Source organism: Biomphalaria glabrata, chromosome 16 (genome assembly GCF_947242115.1).
Source record: "Biomphalaria glabrata chromosome 16, xgBioGlab47.1, whole genome shotgun sequence".
Taxonomy (NCBI): Eukaryota; Metazoa; Mollusca; class Gastropoda; family Planorbidae; genus Biomphalaria; species Biomphalaria glabrata.
In genome coordinates this window covers 7840582-7856475 of record NC_074726.1, presented here as the reverse complement: position 1 = coordinate 7856475, position 15894 = coordinate 7840582, and the positions used below count along the sequence as shown (strand labels likewise).

Below are 15894 nucleotides of genomic sequence, written 5' to 3'. Positions count from 1 at the left end.
TAACTCAATCATTAAATTGAATTTATTTCATCTCGTATAAATATATCCAATTTGTAAACAATTCAACAGCTTGCAATAATTCCAAAAGTGTAAACACAAATCAACAAACGGTCTGCAGTGTTAAATTGATGTGTCATGACTTAAGACATTTCATTCTACTAAAATCAAATGTCTTCAAAAATAGATTTGCTGATAATACTTATGAAAACAAAACTATGTCTTGCTCAATTTCATTCTCCACCACCGCTGAACCCACCACCATCAAATCCGCCTCCTCCATTATTTCCCCCTGCTTCGTAGCCACCTTCATCATTTCCGCCTGCGTCAAGGCCCCCTCCATCGTCGCCGCCTCCACCATCTCCGGCATCATAGTCGTCTCCACCATCGCGCTTGTGTTTTTGGGTCGCCTTCTTCGGGTGTGCCTTTTGGTGTGATGCCGCCTTTGTCTGGTTGAAGAAAAGAGTCACTCAATATTAGATTTATCTACAAAATAGAAGAGTCAGTTACATGTTTGAAAGTTGACGGTAATAGAGATCCCGTTGTAGAGAAATTGAAGTTATAAAAATATTTTGCACTTTGTTAATGAGGAAAATATAGATCTAGGTTTTAAATAGATTCCCGGAGAAAGACGGCAGTAGCGTAGCTAGGGTAGGGGGAGGTGGGAGAATTTGAAAATCCCCCTGGGGTACCCATTGAGGGGAGGCCCCTAAATGAGCATTTTTTACATTAAATATTAATGTTACACTAAATGCAGGGGCCCCCAAGGAGATCAAGCCCCAGGGCTCCTAAATGATGGCTAATTCCTAGCTATGCCCTTGAAAGACGGTTGACATATTGTCATACAATGCAGCATTGGCAATTTTGGTCGCACTTAGTTAACGCGTTTCCTCTTTGTGTGAGATGTTGAAACTTCTAAGCAAAGCTTTTATCAACTCACTCTGTCTGTCTGTCTGGTAAAAATAATCTATGCGTTATTACCACAACACCCATTCTCGGATCAAGCTGAAACTTCGCACAATTATTCATTGACATAGACAAGACATGAATCAATTAAAAAAAAAAAAACAACCAATGAGACAATAATTACCGGTAATTCATTATTTTGTTTAATAGCAACAATGGAAACTAGTGCTTTAGTAGTCACAGATATGGCTAAATTTGTTAAATAATTGTTAACACTATTTCTCCCTCACGCATTCTCCGATCAAGTTGATACGTTAACAAATTATTTATTGTACCTAACAAAACATTAATCAATAAACAAAAAAAAAAATAACAACAATAAAAACTCGATTAGTCAATAATTTATTGGTAATTAATTATTTTGTTTGATATCGAATAAGTTGTACATTACTGCCAATTACTGGTAGATAGCTTATATTTTTAGAGACGGAGCACTTCCCTTTTAGATAAGCTTTGTCTGTGCTCCATGCCTACTTATAAAATATTTTGCTTGTTTTGACTTATCTTTGGGATTTCTGTATCTCCTTGTTAGGATTAGAAAGAGTTGGTTTGATTAATGTATATATATGTTTTATGTTATTGACGATATTCGCCATCGTAGTGGAAGATGTTAGAGCAAGAGAGTGTGTTCTTTATTTGGTTTAGGTGAGTTAGCATAGGTTAGCGTTGTATTGTTGGTCGCTCTACTTTCAACGATCAGATGAGTGTGATTCGGTCAGTGTTGTAGGTTTACAGTAGATACTGGAGTCTGAATATGCCCGTACTGTGACTGGCTGGTGAAACCCCATGGTAGGGATTGGTTGCTTACACCCTTTGTTTATATTATCAACATTTATTCTATTATCTCTTATATTTATTCATATCACCAGTGTTTAAAACAATTGATTGTTATCACCACGATCATTCTTTTAGTACATTGCAATCATCATCGTTTTAAATATTTTTATATGTACTCAGATCTATTCAGTTAATATGCACTTGCTACTTAATTAAAATGTCAGGGGAACCGGGCAAACGAGCCAAGGTTTGAGAATCTACCACAATACAGATCATGTGTGATGTGTGGCGCCCAAACGGTTCAACAATTGGGCCCCTAGGGGGTATATGAAAGTGAATATAAACATCGTATTTGTAATATCGCTATATACTTAGGCTATGCAAAGCTAATTGAAAAGATAAATACGAGTATCTTTATTTGTTTATAGATAGAGTGTACTTTGTATCTACGTGCATAAATAGTTTCATGTTTGTTTCAAAGACGCTCTTGTAATTATGCATACAATGCTTTACATGGGCGTAGCCAGGGGGGGGGGTTTGGGGTTCAAACCCCCCCCGAAATGAAATCCCCCCCCTTGGGGGGGGGATCGGAATTTAGTGAATGATTTTTTGCTTTGATTTTGTTTATTTTAGGTGAGATTTTAATACTAAACCATCAATTGCCCTAGCACAACCAATGGGGTTTTGAGTTTAAAACCCCTTACCAGGGGGTTTTGAGTTTAAAAACCCCTACCAGGGGGGTTCGAGTTTAAAAACTCATACCAGGGGTTTTGAGTTTAAAACCCCCTACTAGGGGTTTTGAGTTTTAAACCCCCTACTTGGGGTTTTTGCAGTTAACCCCCCCCCCCTCTTCTATAAAACAAAACAAAAAAAAATGCAAACGAAAATCCCCTAATTCCAAGAGCACAGTTAAGGGAGATTTTGATTTTAAAACCCCCTCCAAAATTTACGATAAACCCCCGCTTCAATATAAAAAAAAGTTAATTACGCACTCAAAATGTTATGAGCGTAGCTAAATGGGTTTTGACTTAGTTTTTAGTTTAAACCCCACTTCAGCGGGTTTTGAAGGTCAAAAATTCCTCTTTAATAATAAAACCAAAAAAAAAATTATACACTCAAAATGTTTTGAGTGTAGTCAAAGGGGTTTTGAGTTTAAACTCCCCTCCAGTGGAGTTTGAAGCTAAAAAGTACATCTTCAATATAAATAAAAGCAAATTATTCACACTAAAATCTATGAATACACCCAAAGGGGTTTTGAGTTTAAACCCCCCGCCAGGGGGGTTTGAGGTTAAAAAATACATCTTCAGTGTAAGAAAAAAAAGCAAATTACGCACTCAAAATGCTATGAGCGTTGCCAAAAGGGGTTTTGAGTTTAAACCTCCATTCAGAGGGGTTTAATGCTAAAAATACCTCTTCAATATAAAAAAAAAGCAAATTACACACTAAAATTATTTGAGCGTAGCCAATCCAATCGGGAGTTTTGAGTTTAAACCCCTCTTCTACAGATGGCGTTTGTTTAAAGTTTAAAACCCCTCCAGAAGGTTTTGAGTTTAAGATCCCCCTACAGAGCATTTTGAGGTGGAAAACCCCCAACAGATGATTTTGACTATAAAACTTCTCTTTTCGATATAAAATCTAAAGCAAAGTACAGTCACTTAATTCCAAGAGCGTATTCAAGAGTGGTTACACATTTTTACCAGTGGCAGGGCTCCCTTAATAAACTGCAGTGAATAGTCATCTGCCGAAATTGAAAAACACTAAATGTGGCTCAACAAAGATGGCTAAGACAGATTTTAGGAGTCAGTTATAGAGATCGGGTTTAAATCAAGGAAATCCTATGCCGAACTGGGAGTCGACCCTTTATTAAGATTGTGAGAGAGCGACGCATGAGGTTTGCGGGACATGTTCTCCGACAAATGAATTACGCATAAGAAGAGTTGCAATGATATCCTAGTACAACTTGACGCCACTCATTCATTGAGGTCCTCATGGCAGGTGGGAAGAGGCTTCAGATATTACCAGTGACAGATTTTTATGGAAACAGCTTGACGTCAAATGCTCCGAACGGCGCGGTAGGGTCTAAGTCAGTAAGAATAGCACATTAGGTTTTTGAAATAAACTTTTTAATAGCAGGAAAATGCACTGTAGATACCTCAGAATATGCATTTTGTTGGCTTTCAATACCAGAAATATTGCTTGGCGGCGGGGCTTCGCCCAGCGCTATCGCTCCCCAGACCCCATTGCTAGTAATGGCAGGGAATCTACAATTTTATGGAAACAGCTTGACGGCAAATGCGCCAAACGGCGCGGTAGAGTCTAAGTCAGTAAGAATAGCACATTAGGTTTTTGAAATAAAACTTTTTAATAGCAGGAAAATGCACTGTAGATACCTCAGAATATGCATTTTGTTGGCTTTCAATATCAGAAATAGTGCTTGGCGGCGGGGCTTCGCCCCGCGCTGGGGGAGCTCCTACCGCTCCCCCAGACCCCCTTGCTAGTATTGACGGGGAATCTACAATTTTCCACTAACTCATGGAAGAATCTATTCTAGGGTACAATAAACGTCTTCCGAAAGAATGAAGGGTCAGAATGCAATAAAGATTATGTAGGCACACACACACACACACACATAAATACATAAAAAAAAAAAAATTCGCGGGGGGGGGGGAGAAAAAAATCCCCCCCCCAAACCCCCCCCCCGAAAAAAAATCCTGGCTACGCCCATGATGCTTTATATGTATGACAAGTACAAACCATTCCCTTGGTTGTACAGCAAATTGTCTAAGTCTCGAATTACATTCCAAGAAAAAACTGCTACTACTGTATGCTACTCATGTTACCATTCGCACGTTTAAACACGCCACATTATTGACAATGGTGCAACTAATTACAGAGTGCTCTCCCCTTCCTCATTTCACGACTGTATCGTGGTCTTCGTAACCAATGATGCTTAATTGGTCATGGCTGTATCCTGGTTCAATGTTTCTTGGAGTTGGGGAAAAAAAAGTTTGTTTTGGCAACGGCTCCAACAAAGACTTTGCTTGTCGGAGCGTGCATTCGTTTGCTTATGTAGGCCCTATACGTGTGTGTGTGATTGTGTATTTACTGTATTAGCAATGTGTCTGCATGTTGAACTATGTAGCCTATATCTATCTATCTATCTATCTATCTATCTATCTATCTATCTATCTATCTATCTATATATATATATATATATATATATATATATATATATATATAGTGTGTGTGTGTGTGTGTTTGTGTGTTTGAAATGAGTTACTAAGGGCTCATGTTTGTTTGTAAAAGTTTGTAAAGGTTAAATTAACAAAAAAATACTTTTTTTGAAAGAACTAAGCTTATATTGAGTGGAAATTGAATCAACTATTTTGAATCAATCATGTAATTAGTTTTAAATAATTTAATGGTCCGATCAATTTTGTGGGCCATTGGGGGGGGGGGGTAAACTGGTTAAAGGCTTCCGTCCTGCCTTTTCCAAAAAAAAAAAAATTGGGAGTGGAAGAAAAAAAAGAGGTAAAAGATTCTACCCAGACAGACAGACGGACATATTGAGTTAATGTAACGTTTGTAATAAAAAAATTGTTTTACATCGTGCGGTTTGCGCGCTGGCCTGTTGTTCAGATTTATCGATGGTCTCGAGTTCAAACCCTGCCCGCTCCCATCCCCCGTCGCCCTGCGAGAAGTTTGGACTAGGAAGTAAACTATCTTCAACTCTCAAGGAACATCCGAAACATGCAAAACATTTTACAAAACATTTTTACCTACCTCAGGATGATGGGGGATGGAAGCGGGAAGGGTTTAAATCCGTGACCATCGAGGCGACCAAACGACAGTCCAGTGCGCATACCGCACGAAGCGGGCAGCCATAAAAAAATGTCTTCGCTTCATTTGAAATTCATTGACACCATCGCAAGTAACAATTATTTATAGACAAATATCTATAGGCTTAAGTAAGATCTGCACTTGGCTTGTCCATCTAGTAGAGGTTTGTGTTTTCTTAAGTCACGAATATTTCCATCTTCTCCTTTTTTTTTAAAATATCATTATTATAAATCTAATCTTGTCCTATGACGTAACCATCTTCTTTTTTGAAGTAACGTCTATATTATATAAGATATGATTCGCAAAATCTTTATCCATCAGAAAAATAAACACAAAATCACCCAGTGTAACGAGTAATCACTGCTAAATTATAAATATAGGACATGTAAAAAAACTAAAAAAAACTTAACATTTGAGTGCTTTGTATTAATTCAGTTTTGAGATTTAGACGTTACACAAATGAATGGTAAGTCTACTTACCGCGCTGCATCCCATTGTGAAAATTCCTTGCTTATGCTACTCTGACTTGATTAAGGTTTTTCTACTCCCTGACGATGAGCCTTTCTGGAATCTGATAAATATTAGTGGAAAAAACAAACAATACTTAACTTTTATTTGTAATTATTTTGTTTAAAAACATGAACACATTTTTAGAAATAGGGAACACCAATAATTAAATAACGCAATTTAACAATGGGCTGACAATGTTAATGCACAAAAAACACTAACTGAAAGAAACGCTCCCTTACATCGCTCGGTCAGTCTGGGGAGGCAATCAAATTTACATGACAATTTCCATGCCTACAGTGTCAACAGTTGTCTTTGATTAAATAATCAGGGCAGCGTCACCAAATAGATCTATAAAAATGACGGTAGACGTGTTCTGCTCCCTATCAGAACTTCGCTCTCTTAAAAAAAAGTATGTTATTAACGTTGTCAACGTACTTCCTTCAATTAAAAAGGTGAAATGATTTATGGACGCCACGACCTATATAGTCTGTTTCTATATCAACATTAACATTACCTTGCAGCCCTTCGATGAATTCGATTTAAACATTATACTGCTACAGTTAAGCTGATTATAGCATTAAATAATATGTTCAGAAAACTTAAATAGACAAGAGCTTTGCCTGTTTCAGGTGTGTAAAAATATTCAGGTCGCAACAGGGTTTGCATAGTCTTGTGAAACATAACACTCATCCTTAAGTCTTTGGAATCGAAGACATTGTCATTGCCATTAAATCTAAATTGAACTTATCTTAGTTATTACATAGGAAAAAAAACACTTTTAAAGCGTTTTTTTTTTGCTTGATGATTTTATCTAATGTTTTGTTTTTTTTGTTTTTTATTACAAAATTATACAAACTCTCCGAAGAGAGTACGTTTACTTTTAGTGCTGAGAAGTTTAATAACAGAAAGTAGGCCTCAGGTGTTGTTTTATTCTGCGATAGACTGCAAGCTCTGACTTCTGCGGTCAGTCTTGGAAACAGAAACAAAATAGAGCAGTGAGATTCATAACAAACATATATTCACATTTGACTATAGTAACATCTTTAGTAAAATCACTAAATTTAGAAAGCCTTCAGGACGGAAGACACAAAAGTAAAGTAGCAATTATACATAAACACTGAACCATAATCTTCAAATACAAAAACAAAATTTAATAAAATACTCAGAAAGACACAAAGATAAAGGCACATTCCTCGTTCCATAATGCTGGGACAAATTTGTACAAATACACCTTCTTCCCTAGTGCTATTAGAGCATGGAATGGGTTGTCTGAGCTAGCCAGGAAAACCAGTGACTTGGCAGAATTTAAGTCATTGGTTAATATGCATGACTGAATGCATGACGCGCAGGACGTAATCATCTTCTTTTTTTGAAGTAACGTCTGTATTATATAAGATAAGATAAGATAATTTCTGATTAACGAAATGGGGACGAAAATAGCTTATATGCAGGAACAACTCAAGACAGGACGGAATGATAGATAGGCCTATTGTTAGATAGCTAGTTTAGTTAGTTGGGTGGCGCACTTTAATGTACTGGCAGTGAACGGATATTTTAGAATGACGACATAGACTTTGGGGTTAGAGGTTAAGATTGACTTATGGAAATCAGTTACTGCTAGACTCTTGAGGGGAAAACATCGTTTCAGAGTGACAGACTAGACTGTGGCCCATTCTGTAATAAACGTTTGTTTGAAGTTCACCTTGAGTCAACTTGGTCATTGAGTTTGTGATACCTGTTATTGTTGTGGCGGATGTTATGTACCGAACTTGCAACTATAATACACTCGACAAGGTAGGCCTACGCATGCATCTAGGATAAATAATCATCTTTAGAAATACTTCAACTACATCTGACTTACACTTGCATCCGTTACAATTTATAGTTCGTCCATTGTGGTTCGATGGTGACCACTTTTGTCATCCGTGTGAATGAGGGATTTGCAATAATAGATAAACGATACGCAATCATAGGCATAATCCGTTGCATAAAATTGAAAACAAGGCTATATGAATACCACACGAAATACCGATCAGTATAAATAGGTCAGAGTTCGAACTCTTTCATTAAATAATCAATACCTACTGTACCCGGCTCTATCAATTTCCATTTACTTTAGCGAACAGCACTCCTTGCCACTGTCTCTAGGAACGACTGACTTCAGTACAGTGGGGGAACTACTTTAAATGGTACCACTCTAATGCTGAGTTATTTATTACTCGGTGACCACGGGGGGAACAGAAAGGCTGGGTGGGGGAAAAGCATTCAACCATGAAAACTCATTTAAAAAAAAAAGAGCTCAATATTTCACCCATCGACAAACAAAATAAAACAACTATTAGAACGGTAGAAAAGGTCGCCATCTCCCGGCCGCCTTTCAATGAAGGAAGTTGAAACACAAACAAACGAACAGTAACAACCAAACTACACAAAACACACACATGACGTCATCACATATGCAAGAGAAGCTGATGAAGTCGTAAACTAGTCAAGGAGCAACGTGGAGTGTCTGAGTAACCAATGGCAACAATTAAACTTATTGAACATTTCAGAACGCTATAAGGGTTCATTTGGAAAAAAAATAATTGTTTCCCAAATCCTTTAAGAATATATTTTAGGGGGGGGCTGTTTCTCAGATCAAACAAAAACAAAAAAACATTTAAAAATACTTTTTTTTTAAAAGACAAAAAAGAAAATAGATCAGACGCATAATAGAGCTCCGAGATTATATATATATATATATATAAAACACTTAATATTTAGATATGACTAGAATAATACTATAAGTAAAATCATTAACTTCAGGACAAAAGACTAAGAGGTAAATTAGCCATAATATTCAAAACACTAAATCATAACTTACAAAACGCACAATCACAACCTAAAACAAGGTTACAAAGACAGTTTGTGTGGAAACAAAAACTTACAATCTGTCCCCGAAGTGGTCCACACAGGCAGGAAAAAAGTCAGATTTCAATATTTTCAGCAAGAATATCAGAAACAATGAACTACAAACTATCAACAACTACAAATCTATCTCCGTGGATACAAAAGGAAGAGACGTGCTGTTGTATTGTTAGTACGACTAGGGTCGAGTCCTGAGGACCTTGTGATATGGCCATAGAGTAGGAGTCTATGAGTTTACATTTTTTGACAGTGATTAGCATGTCATCGGGGGGTCCAACAGCTGTTTTGATCCTGTTTCTAATCTCTTCATTCGTGATGTGGTCTTTGTAAGTGACACCTAGAATTTAACTATATCTTCATAACCATCAGTTCATATGAATATTAACAATGCAATAATGATGGCATTAATAAATCTCCGTATTCTGTGGTACCAAGTCTTTAGTAGAACCATACAAGTGTATTTATAAAAATTTCGACTCGAGCACGTCTCTTCTGTTTGTATGTTTTTTTAGTCTTTGTATCCTTGTTTTTGGTAATTAAGTCTACAATATTCAGATATACAGTTGTAAGTGCGGAGTTCTTTCCCCTAGATAAGGATATTAATTTTTTTTTGCTTGTTTCAAAATAGACTCTCCATCCAAAATTGTTTGTTTTGAATCTCTACTAGCTCCATTCCCAGCGATAACACAAAGTACCTTGCCTGCTTCACCAAACTTGCATGCTTTGCTTATATTACCAATGAATCGATAACTGATATTGATTTGTAGTGGTCGAACCATATTGAACTGGAGTCAGGCATAGCGCGATGGGATGCCTTTGATAGGTCTCATGTACGCATGCGCGTCACTTCACAGGAACGATAAGCGCTGATCAGAATCATGTTAATGTTAATCTTTCTTTTTTTTATACAAATATTTAATTGGATCGCCCGTTAATTTTGTTTTGTTTTGTAAAAGTTTCATATAGTTAGAGATACAGAGTAAGACCAAGACCAATCGTTGTTGAATGCCTGCACACTGACCTGCTACGTTATAACCTGTAGGCAGTTTAGGCCAATAGCTCGTTGCCAGGCCACAGGTCTGTACGACGTGGCAACGAGCTATTGTTCTAAATTGCCCACAGGTTGTTCATGCCTTCTATAACAAATGGTCTCGCTTCGACACGGAATTAAAATCAGAACCAAGCAAAACAGAATTTCCAAGGGAGAGAATGAGACAGACTCTCATAACGGAGTATTTCTGCGGTGAAGTCCCCTTGATATTAACCGAACTAAAAAAAAATCGCCGAAAACGAAACCGGAATAAAACGTAAACAATAAACAGTATTAGCCTCGCCTTGAACGTACTATGATCATATTCCCAGAAGAGTAATCAAGGAAAAAGTACTTATAACAAATCTGATGTGACATTGTGATCTGATATAGTTTAAATTCCGAAGATCCTCGAGTTAGTACACACCCAAGATGGAAAATCATGTATTATATTTTTAATAAAAACTCATCCTCGTCTTGCCTAGTGAAAGTTCCCCACTCAACCAGGTCTGAATCCATTCACATTAGTGTATCTAGAGAACAAGTCATCTCTTCTTCTGGCAATCTTTTCACCTTGCGATACCTTAAGGAATAATTTTGGGCGAAGATTCCCGCCTTAGACTGTATCCAGACTGCCCCAGTTGCCAATAACTTATAGAATAGAATATAATTAATTTCGCACGAAAGCACATGTAATACTTTACGTAGTCCGTTGTCATTATTATCATCATCATCATCATCAAACTCCATTAGAGTGAGGGCTTGAGAGGCTCAAATCCTCTCTTGCAAAAGCCCTGGACAGAAACCCTGCTGTCTTGCGTAGTGCATAAATGTCGCCATACAGGTCGAGATTTTTTTGTTTCCCAAACCTGTCGAGACGGAGATGAGCAAGTCTGGGGCAGTCAAACAGAATATGAGGCACGGTTTCCTCTTCTTCCCCGCAGCGGGGGCACCGTGAATAAAAATTTGACCATAGCCGTGAGAAATATGAGCCAACAATAGCTATAATAGCTTGCTCAGGCCTGGACAGCCTCCACCACGGGGAAGTGCGTTCAGGGCGCATCATGCGCTCCCAGACTCCACGGGCATTTTGGGACTTGTCCCAGCACTCAAACCACTTTTCCATTTCTGTTTTTTTGAATTATAGCCAGAGCATGATGAAAACTTACAGCCTGTTCAATGGGTGGAATTAACCCTCCCTGGAATCACGTGATTCAGATAATTATAGACTAGTTCTATTTTACAATGAGACAATGATCTCACAAACTAACCCGTCTCTTGCTAGACAAAAAAAAAAACAACAAAACAATAAAAACAACAGCATAATATGTGTTCTATGCAAACCAATTACTGGAAAAGAACCATGTCATGGCTCTAAAGACTTTTTTTGTGTTTCTTTTTTGTTTAATGTTTTAGTTGATTAGCATGGAGGAAAAGTGCAAAAACCTACGGGAATAATTTTATGAATAATTTTCTATCTAAAATATATAAAGAGAAATTGTTAAGAAAGAGCAGAAAGTTTAAGAAACAATAATAAGCAAAAAGCGATGACGTCATCACATTTAGAGGTCATCACAAGTAAAAGAAAATGTATTTATGTGGAACTGTCCTAACTGGACTCTTTCTCATTGAACTGTTGAAATAAAAAAAAAGTTGATCATTTTATCTCTATGGAATCGAAATTTAAATTTGTATTCGCTTGTAGCACGCACACATTTTTATAAAGATTATATCCACTCTCTCGGTCTGTCTGTCTGGGTGGATTCTTTTACACTTTTTTTCTCTCCCATTTCCCATTCTCGGATCAAGTTGAGATTGCACACAATTATCCATTGCCGAGGATAACATACAGGTAATTAATTAATGTTGTTTTATATAGAGAAAGGCGAGATAAGTCTTGCAATATTAAGAGATTGATTGAAACGGTACTCTCCCTTCACTCAATATACGCCCTGTTTTAAAAAAAAAGTAGCGTAGATATTTTGCTTGTTATTTCAACAGTAGCGCTCTTTCAATAGATCGTCTTTCTTGGGGATCATTTTGTGTTTTATTAAAAATGTCTCCCAATTATCTCCCCTTTTTTTCATCCTATATTTTTGTTTTTGTTTTATTTCATTTTATGCATTTCTCATTATCGCTCTCTCATTGTCTCTCTTTCTGTATTTCATCTCATAAGACCATTGGCCAGGTCTTGACAAATCAAGCAGATTGCTATTAATAACTTTCTATCTCTTACGTTGAAGACAAGGAAAATATTTTTAAAAAATACCTTAAAAACAAAACAAGGAAAACCTTTCTTTTTTTTCTTTCTTCTTCTTCGTTCTCATTGTTATGTTGGAGCGTCTAGATGACTAGACCAATACATGAGATGAACTGCGCAGTGGTTTCCAAATCAGGGAGCTCTCCAAATAGTTTTCTTTCTATTTGGGTGTTTTGAGGCCAGTGTCTTATACGGGCCTCTTGGTAAAGAGAGCAGTTTTGAAAGACATGGTCAGCATTCTCTGGTGACAGACACTCCACATGGGCAGATTTCACCGGTTCCAATTCTTTTCTCAGCGATATAAATCAACAGTGAAATTTCTAGGAAAATCTTTAGAGACGTTTTTGAGATCAGCTGTTCAGGATCATGGATCCAGGTTTCTGCTGGATTTAGGTTCCATGACATTCTGACTTGAATAGAGGTACTGTAAAACAAATACTCGTTTATGAAGCTAATAACAGTTTTGTAAGAGCGAATATTTAACTCTTATTAACAAATGAATGATAGATTATATGTGTAAGGAAATATTCTTGGAACACTGAACTAAGGGAAAAGTTTTGTTTTTGTTTTAGGGAAAAGTTTTATTTTTATTCAAAGGTTTGAATGATAGATCTGCCGATTGCAAAACAATTAGATCAATCAGATTCGATCATTCAATAGCATCAGTTAGACCAGGTTCACATTTTACTTCACCTATCTTTTTACCTATCTTTTAGTCTGTTGGACCGTTAGGGCATCACACATGATCTGTCAACCGTCTTTCTCCATTCCTCTCTGTCCTTTGCCTTGTCCTTTTATAGAATTTCATTCACTGACAGGTCTGTTTATTGTTTAATGTTTCCTTCCCATCGTTTTCTATGTCTTCCTCTTCATCTTTTCCTGGTACTGTTCCCTGAAGGAAGGTCTTTGAAGACCATTTGATGAGGACATAGAGTTTGAGTGTACGTTTCTTGCCAGTGGCTAGTGTCAGGTGGGGTTTCCGTTTGTTGCTCTAGGGGTAGACATAAGTTCATTGCTTTACGGGCTCCCCCACCCCCCACCTGAACAGTGTAAACTAAAACAAAGAGTACTAGCATTTAAACTACGAAATAAATGAACAACAAATAAATGTCATTTAACTGAACCGTTACTGAATAAACAACACTTGTTCAACACGAACAATGTTTAACAATACATAATTGTTAATTAACAAGATATTTCCCATGTGTGTCCATCTCATTGTGGTTAACATTACATTACTAATTGTTCAACTAACACACCAATAACACAACTTCCACACGCACATCTCAGCGCCCTACAGATCAGCAGCTTCATACACCACAAACAACGCTTGCTAAAGACACGGCTCCAAGGGCGGGAAGGCGATACTCTTTCCCATAGCCCCAAGCCTAACACCATGAAACGACGAAAGAAAACCTAGACCTATCGATGCCGCTACAACAAGGAACTTTTCATTAGCGACACCCGTACCGAAAGATCACCCTACTTAATTAACCTACGCACTTACGTACCGTTAAAACGAGGAAACAGAAAACCAGCTAATAATAAAAATAATAATAATAATTTTATTTATAAAGCGCTGTTAACAAACAAAATGTAGGCTCAAGGCGCTGTAACAACATTACAAACAAAAACACGAGAGCTAAAATGACATTTAATCTAAAAAAGTTTTAAACAGATCGGTCTTAATGTTCTTCTTAAAAGTGGTGTAGCATGTTGTCTGTCTGAGATCTCTCTCCCCTGCGGGAACTAAGGGTGACGTAAACATACACAATATTCTAGACAACAAAACGCGCCTAATACAAACTACTTCCTATACATTAAAACACATCTATTAAACACAAAAAGATAACTTCACACGCGCACGACAGTTAGCAGGTCATCGTGGGGTTCAGTTCATTGAAAATATATGAATATTAACATTGTAATAATAATAACAATAATAAATCTCCGCATCCTGCGGTACCAAGTCGTTAGTCAACAGTATCGGCAACAAGTTCGACAAGAGCACGTCTCTTCATTTTGTATCGATGGAGATAGTTGTAGATAGTTTGTAGTTCCTAGTTTCTGATACTCTTTTCGAAAATATTGAAACTTGCCTGAGCGGACCACTTCAGTGCTAACAGTTCCTTCGGAGCGGTTGTCAGAGGTTATTTAAGAAGAGACGCATGTCATTGATAGCATTTATAGGTCGGTGCCGTAAGGTTGTTATTGCCAGAAGTGGTATAATGGACATAAGCTCTCCATTTAGACTCTATAGTCTATACTCAATCTTATGAAAGACTAACATAAGAAAGAGAATTACAAAAGGAACATGTGAGAATTAAAACTGAACACGTATGAACACATTCTGATCATTTTCCTACAAGATTTCAACAAATATCAAGATATAAAATTTGGAAACGATGCTGCGATTCTAGCCATACTTTTTTTTTTTGATTTCCCAGGAAGTCATAAACAAACAAAAAAACAACAACAACAGAATGATGGAATAGAAGTTAACAGCTCTTTTCTTTTCTGTTGTGCAAATCAGATATATAGGAATTGTTATATTTTGATCTCTTAAAACTGAAGAGTTGTAGTTTTCCTTTTGATTAAAAGCGAATTCACATAATTCTTAACGTCTCTGTGTTTGTAAACTATTGATTTAGAAAGCATATTTTTTTTTTAAAAGTGGCCTTTTTGAAGTCTTTTTGGTCTCTACATGTTCTACGTTTATTGTTGTGGTCATTTGGAGAGTGGAGATATTCGTATTATTAATTTGATCTTGTCTCTCGAAGTAATGTACACACTCGTGAGTTCTTTTTACAAAAGCTTATATCAAGTCTGTCTGTTTGTCTGTCTGGTAAAAAGTTTGAACACGTTATGTCTCCCTCAACAATTCTTGGATCAAGTTAAAACTTTGCACACCCGTTCATTGGCGAAGACAATACATAAATCAATCAAAAATTTTTTTTACAAACAATTTTACCAACTAGTCAACTGGTAATTTAATATTGTTTTTATACTGACAAGGGAATTTAATTATTTAGTACATGTATATCTCACCTAGTCTTCCTTTTATAGTTTCGCCTAAGGACATTTTTTTTTTAGTTTACTGGCATATTTTTTACACACCAAGCCTCAAGGGCTCGCCTGAAAATTTCGCTGGACAATAACTTACTGTTTACTTTCTTTTTCTTTCTTTTAATGTAAACAGTTTATTGGACAGTGCGTAGTCAAACGTGACACAAAAAGGTATGTATATAATTTGAAACACCCAGAATCCCTCTCTAAGAGATACAGCCGTATTGATTTTTTACAAAATAATCTGAACATTTGTGTATATGGAAATAGAAATTGTTCATTCTTCTCGTCATTGTTCTAAAATGTTCAAGTTTTCAGCTGTGGAATCTATTACCCAGATAAGATCTATCTTGTCTTATTTGTTTCCAAATCAGCCCTCTGTAATGATAGCCTTAATGGCAGACAACGGTTGGGACAGATATGGATAGACAAGCTGTTGAAAACAAAAAAGAGGACAAGGGAGGTAAGAATATGATGGAAAAGAGATTAGAATGGCACGCGACACGGCCTTCATTCTCTCCCCTGCTTACGCTCTCAGCCT

The 15894-nt window shown here is 36.8% G+C and overlaps 1 protein-coding gene across 11 annotated transcripts; it reads right to left on the bottom strand.

Annotated features, from left to right (window-relative positions):
• Positions 1-8301, bottom strand: LOC106064053 (uncharacterized). Of its 11 annotated transcripts, none has more exons than XR_001217114.2 (3): positions 8172-8301; positions 6061-6151; positions 1-446 (listed from the first exon to the last, which is right to left on the bottom strand). XR_001217114.2 is itself a non-coding variant. In XM_013222544.2 (2 exons), the coding sequence occupies exons 1-2, from the start codon at positions 6073-6075 to the stop codon at positions 231-233; spliced, it is 231 nt and encodes a 76-aa protein (XP_013077998.2). In that variant the 5' UTR covers positions 6076-6157; the 3' UTR covers positions 1-230. The 11 variants fall into 11 exon arrangements, 1 of the variants encoding a protein (XP_013077998.2); XR_001217113.2 differs by having other exon boundaries at positions 8176-8300; XR_001217111.2 differs by having other exon boundaries at positions 6061-6144; positions 8176-8277.
• Positions 8302-15894: the final 7593 nt, after the last annotated feature.